The sequence below is a fragment of the Oryctolagus cuniculus genome, chromosome 4 (genome assembly GCF_051225735.1).
Source record: "Oryctolagus cuniculus isolate XC-2025 breed Fujian yellow rabbit chromosome 4, ASM5122573v1, whole genome shotgun sequence".
NCBI lineage: Eukaryota > Metazoa > Chordata > Mammalia > Lagomorpha > Leporidae > Oryctolagus > Oryctolagus cuniculus.
The window spans coordinates 104,327,948-104,340,926 of NC_142870.1; the positions used below are offsets into that span (position 1 = coordinate 104,327,948).

The window sequence follows — 12,979 nt, forward strand, 5'->3', positions numbered from 1 at the left end:
AATCTCAGCAACTGCCATCTTAATCTTTTTTGGAGTCACCATTGATTACCCCAGAAAGATGAGTTACAGCTGCTTCAGGGTGAGATGGTTATTGTAAATAAATGTCTTCAGCTACCCACCATGTTTAGTTATAAACATCAACACTGGACCTAAAATTTTCATGTTCCCTTGTATTTTACCAACTGTTATCATATATGGCTTATAGATTTAGAGCCAGATTTTGTCAAGGCATCATATGGATAAACAAACAATAAACATGAAAGCTGTTAGCCTAGATACCCAAAAAACCCAAGAACCAATTGCAGCACCTCTTATATTTTATAAAAGCTAAACAAACACAAAAATAAAGAATGAATTCATGAATGAATTGCTATGTAAATAAATAATGGTTAAAGGATTCATCCATAAAAATGTTATATCCCTCTTTACAACATCTGCACAGTATTTGAGTGCCTTGAAGGTACTTCTTCCCATTTGAGAATTCTTCCTAGGGCTGAATTGAAATTGTTTCTCTATACCTTGGAGACGTGAAGAAAATTGCTATCATGGCCCTCAGGAGTATTGTTGTTTCAGGGTTAAAATGACTTAATGTTCTGCTGTTCAATTTCTTTTATCATCCCCACCGTAAAAATTAGGATTCTGCAACTAAAAATATGCTTAGCAGTAGTAACTGTAGAAGGATTAGTGTCAAGTTTCAAGACACTTGAGGCTATAAACTTGCAGGTGAAATTCCAGATCAAAGGCAAAAAATAATCACAATCTTCAAGTCTTATCAGACCTTTATATTAAATTGTACTTGTATTTCTGGAAAAGTGTATTTGAACTGAAAATGCAAATTGTGGATATTGCCATTTGAAAAAATTCATTTTCAAAGTTAAGATATTGAACAATTTGTTTAAGTTCCTGTAAAAATTTCAACTTTTAGGTACAAAAGCATTTATATAAAGCAGCATTTCTATGGCCATTTTCATAAGATGCCTGAAGGAAAATGTTCCAGAATAAAACAAGTATGGAAAGACTATATATATATATATATTTTTTTTTTTTACTTCTGGATTTTCATGATGCCAGGTAACAAACTGAAGATTTGTAACAGATATTAGGAAATACTGGTTTAAAACAAACTCATTTGCATATTTATTTATTTAACTATTTACTCAGCATTCTAATACTAAGTTGCTTGATCAAAATGTCACATAAGCAAAAAACAACAAAAACCAAGAAATCATCATTTATAGAACTTATCAAAGATGGTAGATGTCAACAGGTAGTAAAATTACTCCAGTATATACATTTGAAAAGAATATTCCTCTTTTTTAAACATAAATGCCAGTTCACATTCATTTCAATACTCATAAAAATACTACATTAAAAAGCCATATGTGGTAATGGTGACACATCAATATAATGGTTGTTATGTTGATTAACTGAAAATACTAGGGGTAAGTTTTTAACCAAAATATATAATACCTGACTGATAGGGGAAAAAAAAAGGTAACAATTCATCAGAGCAAGTTTCATTCTTTAAAAAGAAAAGTGTATAGAACTGCACTGATGATCCTGTATATTTTAAGGGTCTTATCTACCCTGCCAACAATGGTGAGTCAGTAATTGCTGTTATGAGTGAATAGCCATTCTATCAGTCCTATGGAGGCCTGGGTCCAACATACCAATCAAAAAGTCATACACACAAAGTAACTCAGCTAAAGACACTTTAATAGTGTGATGCTAATTATGACTGTATGAATGAATATGAATGAATTCAACCTAGATTTACTAATACCTCAAATTGTTTGCATTTCCTTTTGGCTATGTAGTCCAAATATTTAAATCACCTGGCCCAAAATTCAGTATTTAAATCGAAATCTCACTAAGTCTTCCCTTGTATCTAGATTTAAATAAAAACGGATTTACACATTGTCAGTGTGTACTGAACAGAAAACCTTGTAAAACAGTAATAGACTGCAGGGATTGCTTGGTTTTAACACAAAGCAAAGCCCTGTTAATCAAGGAGACAGATAAATCTGCCAATAGAATCACAATTTTAAGTGTGAGACTTTATTGAAGTGATAAATTAGCATTAAGAAGTGTTTTAAGTCTGTTTATTAACCTTTACAATCACTTCAGTTAGCTACTAGTGGAAGAAGCAACAGAAAGGAAAATCTACTGCAAAGAGATGGAATTAATGATTAATGAGAAAAAGAAGTGAATTTCTCTCATTAAAAAATTAAACAAAATCTGTCATGTCAAATGAAAGACAAGTCAATAGAAGAATGTTTCAAAAGCAATTTTACTTTACATTTTCCAGCACACAGAATACAAACTAAGCTTTATTTCAGTTTTCTGCTTTAAAATTATCAACAACAAAGACACAAAAAGAAAGTTACTTAATTTTTAAAATTTGAGAGGCAGAAAGAGTGAGTTACAAAGAGTGGAGACAAAGACAGAGACATATAGACAAAGAGATAGACAAACACATACACAACACACACACAGAGAAAGTGCTCCAACTGGCTGGTCATTTTCTTTTCTTTTTCTTTTTTTTTAAAGATTTATTTTATTTATTTGAAAGACAGAGTTAGAGAAAGGGATAGAGACAGAGAGGTCTTCCATCCACTGGACGACCACATCCAAATGGCCACAATGACTGGAGTTTAGCTGACCTGAAGCCAGGAGCCAGGAGCCTCTTCCATGTATCCCATGTGGGTGTAGGGGCCCAAGGACTTGGGTCATCCTCCACTGCTTTACCAGGAGCATTAGCAGGGAGCTGGATCAGAAGTGGAGCAGCCAGAACTCAAATTGGCATCCATGAGGGATTCTGGTGCAGCAGGCCAGGGTTTTAACCTGTTATATCACAGCGCTGGACTCTGGCTGGTCATTTCCTAACTGCCCACAAAAGCTGGAGGTAGTCCAGGGCTAGAGCCAAGAGCCAGGAATGCAATCCAGGCCTCACAAATGGCTGGCAAGAACTCAATTACTTGAACTATCATGCCTTCTTCCCAGGAACCATACTATCAGGAAACTGGAGTAGGGAGCTGGAACTGCAGAAATTGAATGCAGGCACTCCAATATGGACATTAGACTTACCACTGCTAGGCTAAGCGTCTGCTCTAAGCTAGTCATTTAAATTTTACTACCATACCTTCTAAAGTTTATTTAGATATTTATTTTATTTGAGAGGCAGAAAGAGTTCTTTTATACAATGATTCACTCCCTAAATGTCCACAACACCTGGGGCTGAACCAGGCCAAATCCAGTAGCCAACAACTCAATCTAGGTCTCCCATATGGTTAGAAGGGACCAAAGTATTTTTTTTAAAGATTCATTTGTTTATTTGAAAGCCAGAATTACACACAGAGAGGAGAGGCAGTCTTCCATCCTCTGGTTCATTCTCCAGATGGCCACAAGGGGCAGAGCTGCACTAATCTGAAGCCAGAAGCCATGATTGGTAAAGAAACTTTGGTGGGGCCGGCGCTGCTGTGTAGTTGGCTAAGCTTCTGCCTGCAGCGCTGACATCTCATATACACAATGGCTTAAGTACTGGCTGCTCTACTTCCTATCCAGCTCCCTGTTACTGGCCTGGGCAAACAGCAGAAGATGGCCCAAGGGCTTGGGCCCCTGCACCCACATCCAGGGCCTGGAAGAAACTCCTGGCTCCTGCCTTCAGATAGGCTCAGCTCTAGCCATTGGGGCCACATAGGGTGTAAACTAGCAGATGGAAGACCTTTCTTTTTATCTCTCCCTCTCTCTGTAATCTCTCTCTCAAATAAATTAATAAGTCTTTAAAAAAGAAAGAAAAGAAACATTGTCGATTCAGGAAAATAAGAGTTTGCTGGCAGAATTGAAGTGTTGAACTTTGAAATGACAGACACTTACATCCTGTAAGATGCTGAGTCCATTCAAACTTATGCCACTATCACCTAATACATGTTTCTGAATTAAACTCAGCACATTACCTTTATCCTCTGAATTCCAGTATAGCAGATATCATACTCACTGGTTGTTTTTTATTATTTCTTTTTTAGCTATTTGTGCAATGTCTTAGTTTATGGTAAATTCAAAGGCCTGTAAAAACAGGAATATTTCATCTCCTTATTTTGTGCCATGTAACACCTAGAAAATACACAGTTTTGAGTTTTCTATAGATACACAGTACATAAATGAACTCTGTAATAGAAGGGGGTATTCACAATAATGAAATAATACTGTAGTCCAGTGCTGGCCTCAAAGTTCTAATGAATATGGTTGATTTGAGGCATAACATAATGTATCTTCTGATCAACAGTGGTTAGTATACAATACAGTGTGAAATGAAATAGAAACACCTGTACCTACACTGTGGCATTACAGGTTAAACTGTCACCTTCAACTTTGGCTTCCCATATGGGTGCTGGCTCCACCTCCAGCTGCTCATTTCCAATTCCAGTTCCCTGCAAAAGCATGTGAAAAAGCAGAGGAAGATGGCCCAAGTAATTGGGCCCCTACAACCATGTGGGGACCCAGATGAAGCTCCTGGCTCCTGGTTTGGCCTCGTCTAGTCCTGGCTGTTGTGGCCATTTGGAGACTGAACAGGTGGATAGAACATCTCTCTATCTCTCCTTCTCTCTCTTATAACTCTGCCTTTCAAATAAATAATATTCCCCCCAAAATTTTGTATAACATAAGCATATTTTCCACTTTACAAAGACATTTGGAAAAAAACTGTATACCCCCTGTTCAGTTTTACAATATTGATGCAATTGTTGAGCTTTGATCAGATTTGCTAGCATTTGAAAGTGCTTTAAAAGCAGCACTTAAGTAGAATATTAAGTAGATTGACTACTTAAGTATGAATGCTGTAGGCCTTCCCCAAGTAATCTCTGAGAAAACTCACTGCTGTTTACTCGAGTTTTACAGAGCACTGACTAATATATGGATGATCAAATTTTGTTTTTCTAAAGGCAAAATCAATACCTTCTGTGATCTATGAAAGATGATTTCAGAAACTAAGTTAATACAGCAAAATACATACAGAGATACAAATCTATGTTGCATTATAAGTTTAAAACTACTATTTGGAGTGAAATATTCAATTTCATAAGTGATTCTGCATGCAGGCAGTTTTTTTTTTTTCATTAACTAAGAAGTCCTTGGCTTCTGTATCTTTTATTGCATGTTCAAGGAGTCAATGAAAATGCTCAAAAGGCCTCTTTTTTTTTCCTAAAAAATTGGATCTCTGCATTTCTTATTCGTTACTCCTTCGGGGAAACTGGGTAGCCAGTAATCTCTGCAGACTATCCTACAGACTGAAGTAGAGTTAAACACACACACACACACACACACAAAATATAAGAACATATATGCAAATATTTATATATGCATCTAAATATATATACCAATACATAAACAGGGTACTTAAATCTTTGTGGAGGTAAATAGATAATACAAGGTTATAACGCTTCCTAAATATCAATATTAGATTCCATTAATTTCACCATGTTCTGTAAAATAAGGAACAAGAATAGTAAATGTTATTTAGAAAGATTTCCTTAAGAAATATTAGTAATCTAATGATGCTGCTATCATTGAGAGTAAAAATGCAAGTTATAGACTGAGAGAATTTACAGTAAAAGTGTGTAACCAACAAGACTTATACTAAGAAATCATTAAAAATCTCTTACAAATTATAAGAAAATGACAAACAACTCTTTAAATGGTAGGTGAAAGGTTTAAACAAGCAGTTCACTGAGGAAAATATCTAAATGACCACTGGGTATACAATGATGTGAGAAGGTGCTTGACATTATTAATCATTGAAAAATTCAAATTGAAACCCCCAAAAATGCAACCATGTACTCATGAGAGTGATGGTGTCCAGTGCCAGTGCCATGGCATAGTGGGTTAATCCTCTGCCTGTGGCACCAGCATCCCATATTGGTGCCGGTTCTAGTCCCGGCTGCTCCTATTCCAATCCTGGGAAAGCAGTAGAAGATGGTCCAAGTCCTTGTGCCCTGCATTCGCATGGGAGACCTGGAAGAAGCTCCTGGCTCCTGGTTTTGGATCGGCACAGCTCCGGCCATTGCAGCCATTTGGGGAGCAAACCAACAAAAGGAAGACCTTTCTCTTTGTTCTGCCTCTCACTGTCTGTAACTCTACCTCTCAAATAAATAAATAAAATCTTAAAAAAAGAAAAAGAGAGTGATGATGTCCAAGGTTAGTGATGACATGAAGCACCTGGAACATTCATACATTGTTGGTAGCAGCATACCTAACTTCTTGGAAATATCTACTAAAGTTAAACATGTGCCTATGCTGACTTAGAAATTCCATTTCGAGAAATATACCCAAGAGAGGCCAGTGCCATGGCATAGTAGGATAAACTTCTGCCTACAGCACTGGCATTTCATATGGGCACTGATTCATGTCCTGGCTGCTCCTCTTCTGATCTGGTTCTCTGCTTGTGACCTGGGAAAGCAGTGGAAGATGCACTGAATGCTTGGGTTCCTGCACCCACCTGGGAGACCCAGAAGCAGCTCCTGGCTTCAGGTTGGCCCAGCTCTGGCTGTTGTGACCATTTGGAGAGTGAACTAGCAGATGGAAGACCTTTCTCTCTCTCTCTCCCTCTCTGTAACTCTGCCTCTCAAATGAAAAAATAAAATCTTTAAAAAAATAAATATACCCAAGAAAAATACAACACACAAGAATAATCAGCAGTCAGAAATATTTTATTTTACCTAAAAGTGATTATTATAGATGATTTATTTTAGATAAAAACTAGAAACAGCTATTTAAACCCTAAGGACTATCAATGCTAGTATGAAAATTAGGAAATACATACATGAATTCCTTATCGTACCATGAGATAGAGTTTTTTATTCAAGTAAAAAATTAGTGTTTGAATGTTTTAGTGGATATTGCTAGAAACTACTTTTATGTAATTGACATAATTGTTGGATGACTATATAATACCCATTTTAGTATTATCTTCATACAGAAATTTAAAGAAGCTATTTCAACTTATTTTTGCACAGTAAATGGATTGAGTTAATAATTTACACAGAAAAGAGAGGTAATATATGATTTGAAGAAGTATATCAGGGCCTGGAATTGTGGCACAGCAAGTAAAGCCACTGACTAGGACTCTGCTATCCTACATGGGGGCCAGTTCATGCCCCAACTGCTCCATGTCCAACCCAGCCCCCTCTAATGGCCTAGGAAAAGCAGCAGAGGATGGCCCAAATGCTTGGGCTCATGGGAGATCCAGACAGAGCTCCTGGCTCCTGGCTTTGGCTTGGCTTGACCCTGGCTGTTACATGGCTGTGGGAAGTGAACCAGCAGATCGAAGATCTTTACCTCTCTGTCTCTCTCTGTAACCTTCATTTTAATAAATACTTAACTTTTTATGAAAGAAATATATATTTACTTCATAAATATATTGGGATTTTAGAAATAATATTTATAGCTTAGTTTATTGAATTTTTTATTTTAAAACTGAGCAGCTCATTTTTAGTGAAGTAACTTTTAGGTTTCTAAATTATTGGTATCACAAATGAAGCAAAAAATATATTCAAATAGTAGCATAAGTATGGGAAAAAATCTATATAAAAGCCACAGTTCTTACTTCTAGTTCTTACTCAATGGGTTGTCATTAATGGATGGATTACTACTACTTTCAGAAGAGAAACTGATTTTTAAATTATCAACGTTATAATTTAGAAAAATTAATCATTTTTTCATATATTTTTCAAGTTTTTTAAAGATATAATTTGCAAATAAACCCAAAAGAAAATAGTACAATGGGTCCTAATGTTCTTAGGACCCATGATTGGTAACTATCAACATTTCAATAGACTTCAGGCAATTTTTTAAGGTCAGACTTTCATAAATCCTAACAAAAACTTATAATCACTGGTATCAGGTTCAAACTCATTACATATTTCTGGGTTTTCAAGAAATTGTTTTGTCAACTCTGGGTGGTATAGTTCAAGTTTATTAGACTGCCATAAAAGATGTAGCTTCTTTTCTCAGTTTCAATGATCTAACTGCTTCATTTTAAAATCAAGTTTATAATATTAAAATAGAGGAGGAATATCAAAAGTATTATAGTCAGTGCTATCCCAATTATTTTATCAGTTGTCTGGAAGCTGTTGTAGACCTGACACATGCTAATGACATGAGTAAATTTAAATATCATTATGCTAAGTAAAAGAAATTATACTTAAAGGTTCTATACAGTGTATGATTCCATTTCTTAAGGTAGTCTAAAAGGCAAAACTATAGCAGCAAAAATCAGTTAAGTGGTTGTAGGAAACTAGGGATGAAGGAAGTGATTTTACAAAAAAAGGACAACAAAACTTTTTTAGGTGATGGAAATGGTGTGTATGTTGATCATGATAGTGTTTACATGACTACATATATTATCAATATTCATCAAAATGTACATTCAAGAACATCAAATTTTGGAGCTGGCACTGTGGTGAGTGGGTTAAGGCAATGCTTGCAACACTGGTATCCCATATTGAAATGGCTGCTCCCTTTCTGATCCAGCTTCCTGTTAATGCACGTGAGAAGGCGGTAGAAGTTGGCTCAAGTATATGGGTCCCTGTAACACACGTGGGAGAGTCAGATGGAGTTCCAGACTCCTGGCTTTAACTTGGACCATCTCCAGTGTCATTGTTACCATTTGGGCTTTACCCACTGTAGCACAGCACATGTCCCAAATCTTTCTTTTCAACACTACCCATGCCTTAACAGGTAAAGCAGCCACCTGCAGTGCCAATATCCCATATGGACACTGGTTCGAGTCGTAGATGCTCCACTTCCAATCTAGTTCTCTGCTATTGCCTGGGAAAGCAGTAGAAGATGACCCAGCTCCAGCTGTTGTGGCCATTTGGGGAGTGAACCAGTGGGTGGAAGACCCCTCTCTCTCTCTCTGCCTCTGCCTCTCAAATGAATAAATAAATCAACACCACCTTTGGAGCAAGAATTTAGCCTAATAAGACACTCATGTCCTACAGCGAAGTGCCTGGGTTTGAATCCTGGCTCTGACTCCTGACTTCAGTTTCCCGCTAATGTAGACTCTGGGAAGAAGCAGGTGATGGCTCAAGTAGTTGGGTTTCTACACTCCCTAAAGATACTTGGATTATATTCCCAGTTCCCAGAAAAGGCTTTGGGCAATGAACCTTGGGATGAAAGCATTCTTGCTACTTCACCATCTCTCTGCCTCTCAAATAAATAAGTCATTCATTGATTTAATGCTACTAATGTTAAATCATTTTAAGTAAGTCACATACTTTACTGTGAGAGTTTATTTCCTTCAATTTTCTTAATCTTTGAGTGTTTATGTATTTCAAAGAAAAATTGTGATATTAAATCTTTGTATGCAAATATATCATAAATTATCATATACTTTTGTTCCATAAAATTTAGTATAAATAAGTAATATCCATCATTTTAAGTTACATAATAATTCACGTTGTGTGAATTTCTGATATTCCAACCCTTCTAAATTGTTTATGGAACACACACACTCACAGTCTCAACAGGAAGAAATTTTCTCTTAATATTAATTTCAGTTCATTTTTAGATTTAAGGTTAGCTTGGAAGCATTTTCAAATACAGAACACAAAAAGTTCCTCTTCCAAACAATTCATAAAGTATATTTTGCTTTGCCACTATTGTAGTGAAACTGTGCTGTACTCTTATAATTATATTTAGATATTAAAATATTTTATAATCTTCTGCTAAAGAAAATGCAGATATTTTAAATATTGTAATTTTTTAAATAATATATAGGCTTGATCTCCTTAATAGTTTGAGGTTTCTATTTAGCCATGAATTTAAATAATTATGTATCTTTTAAAATTTTCCAGTAGAAAAATCTTAATACATGAGTAGGACAAGCCACATTTTTCCTCAAAATCTAGATACCTCAGCTCATACTTTTCTTCCTTATCACCCACTGATTTGTAAATATTTTCACATCCCAGGGAGATATTTCCAGTTGATTTTCTCTTTTAAGCTTTTAACAGGCAGCTAAAAGAGTCACTGAATTCAAAGCAGTACACAGAGCAAGAGAAATTAACTTACATATCTGGATATAATTTAGGGCATACACAATGGGGTTTGGCTGATCTTAAATGTACAGATTTATCCATTTCATCTTTCATAATGTCTTCTTTATTGTACTACATATGGAAATGTCAATGAAAACTATTAAACTAGAAAATACTTTATGAAAGTCATAAAACATTAGTTTGCATTACATTTCAATGAAGAATTATGGCAAATCCAATGCACTGTTCATTATCTCTTTCTTTCTAGTTTAGTTCCAATACACTCACTGGAAAACCTGTGGGCTTTTGAAAGGTCATTTCCAATAAGCACCAATAGACACTGAGCTGGGAGGAACATCCACTCTGGTTGTGGTATGATTGCCTTCATATGGAAAAAAAAAGTATCATTTCATCTGTAATGGATGTCATAAAGAGAATGCAGAAATAAAAGTATGAACTCAAACAGGAAAAATATTCAGCTGAATTCTTTGAAAATGCCAAGTGACTAAATTAAATAAATATGATGAGACATTACAACCTACAACCAGGCTTTATCTTTTGTCAAGTTACTTTGTTGAAAGATAGGATCTCACTCGCGGAGATCTTTCATTTAGGTGTTGTTTTTTTTTTTTTTTTTTTTTTTTTTTTTTTTTTTTTTTGCCAGAGTGTCTTGGCTTTCCATGCCTGAAATACTCTCATGGGCTTTTCAGCCGGATCTGCATGCCTTAAGGCTGATTCTGAGGCAAGAGTGCTGTTTAGGACATCTGCCATTCTATGAGTCTGCTGTGTATCTCACTTCCCATGTTGGATCGTTCTCTCCCTTTTTATTCTATCAGTTAGTATTAGCAGACACTAGTCTTGTTTATGTGATCCCTTTGGCTCTTAGTCCTATCATTATGACCAATTGTGAATAGAAATTGATCACTTGGACTAGTGAGATGGCATTGGTATATGCCACCTTGATGGGATTGAATTGGAATCCCCAAAGAAGGAGGTACCTTTCTCTGAAGGGAGGAGAGAACTTCCACTCTGACTACAACCTTGTCTAAATATGATCAGAGTCAGTGAACTCAGGAGCCTTCCATAGCCTTGGCAGCTCATGACAAGAGCCTAGGGTGATTACTGATGCCATAAACAAGAGTGTCAATTTGTTAAGTCAACAACAGGAGTCACTGTGCACTTACTCCTCATGTAGGATCTCTATCCTTAATGTGCGGTACATTGTGATTTAATGCTATAACTAGTACTCAAACAATATTTTTCACTTTATGTTTCTATGTGGGTGCACTGTTGAAATCTTTACTTAATATATGCTAAACTGATCTTCTGTATATAAAGAGAATTGAAAATGAATCTTGATGTGAATGGAAGGGGAGAGGGAGCGGGAAAGGGGAGGGTTGCGGGTAGGAGGGAAGTTATGGGGTGGGGGGGAAGCCATTGTAATCCATAAGCTGTACTTTGGAAATTTATATTCATTATATAAAAGTTAAAAAAAACATAATATTTTCTAAATATTTTACATTTAGGTATCACCATATTCTTGTTCTTGAGGGCTTAAATTATAATGAAAATGCAGAACAGATCCTAAATTTACTCAAAATAGTAATTAGGAAGAAGAACCCCAAAAGTAATCAAGTTTACCAAAATATGTCAAAATTACAGAATTGGAAACTGGGGAATTAAAAATTTTTTAAAATTATTTGAGAGGCAGAGAGAGAGCAAAAATAGACAGAGACAGAGAGACAGAAAGAGTTTCCATTTGCAGGATCAATCCCAAATGAATTCAATATTCACAACTAGACTTGCCAATAGCCAGGAGCAGGGAACTCAGTCCAGGTCACCAGTGTTGGTGACAGAGACTTTCTGCTTCCTAAGAATCTACATTGGCAGGAAGCTGGAATTAGGAGTGGGACTGAGACGGACTTTGGTACTGTGATATGATAGCTGTATATCACTAGATCAAATACCTAGCCCCAAATTGCATTTTAAAGAAATAATGTAAACTTTTACATCTCTTCTCTGTAACAATATAATTTTTCTTCTATAATCATAAAAGAGCAGCAAGTGAAGAATTCCAGAATGTAACAAATCAGTTTACATGCTACTGATTTTCAAAAATCAGCAATAGATCATTCCTTAAAACATTTATGGGATATTTTCTGCATGTTTAAAAAAATTAAAAAAAAACAGGAAATGACAAATTATGAAGTAAAAGATAGTTAGCATAATCATTTAATACAAGTTCTTCATCTTACCTCTCTTATCAGTTGCTGAAGAGATGGTGATGCTATAGGGTGGAGACTGGAGTTACCCCTGATAGGACTATGGATGCTAATGTAAGCCACAACGTTTTTCTGTAGAACCTTCTTGAAATCCTGAAATCAAAAAAGGGTTCATTCATCTTTAACATAAATAAAAATAATAAATTCTGCCTTATTAATTAAATGTTCAATAATAAACATTTCATATTTAAAATCATTACAGTGTGTGTAATTTTTAAAAAGAAATCTCATTATTTAAGAGTGAACAATGACTACAAAGGATTTTACACCTAGAGTTGTGAAAGAGTTACCCACAGAAAAAGAGTTAGATACAACATATTATGAAACATTTTAAAGCATGTTTCTGACAAAAGTCAAACTTTCAGAGAAAATGTTCTTAAAATGTTATTATGGTAAGGAATTCAACTACAGAATACAGAATGGGATATTTATTTGCTCCATTGAATTAGAGAACAGAATGGATAACCTACTACAGTGGTTAATAAAACTGGCCCTTTCTTTTGAAGCACTGTGATCCTTTCTGTACAAAGTATTCTTTATTCTGAACAACTGGGGCATAATACAATTGTGACCCTGATAATGTTACTTAAAATAAAACTTGGTTATTTCATTCATATTAGCAGCATAAAATGATTCAGTAGAATAGGATTTCACTTCTCTGCT

At 35.5% G+C, this 12,979-nt stretch overlaps 1 protein-coding gene across 10 annotated transcripts in view; it reads right to left on the bottom strand.

The window, feature by feature from the left end:
- The window catches only part of NAALADL2 (N-acetylated alpha-linked acidic dipeptidase like 2), a 1,439,631-nt gene that overhangs the window by 335,493 nt on the left and 1,091,159 nt on the right, over window positions 1-12,979 (bottom strand). For 9 of the 10 annotated variants that reach the window (XM_070072494.2, XM_070072500.2, XM_089330911.1 and 6 more), the window contains one exon: window positions 12,290-12,409. In XM_070072494.2, the coding sequence (XP_069928595.2) occupies window positions 12,290-12,409 (120 nt within the window). Of the gene's footprint in view, window positions 1-8,447; window positions 8,582-12,289; window positions 12,410-12,979 lie in introns of those variants that run through there. The other variant, XM_089330914.1, reaches the window with a different exon arrangement.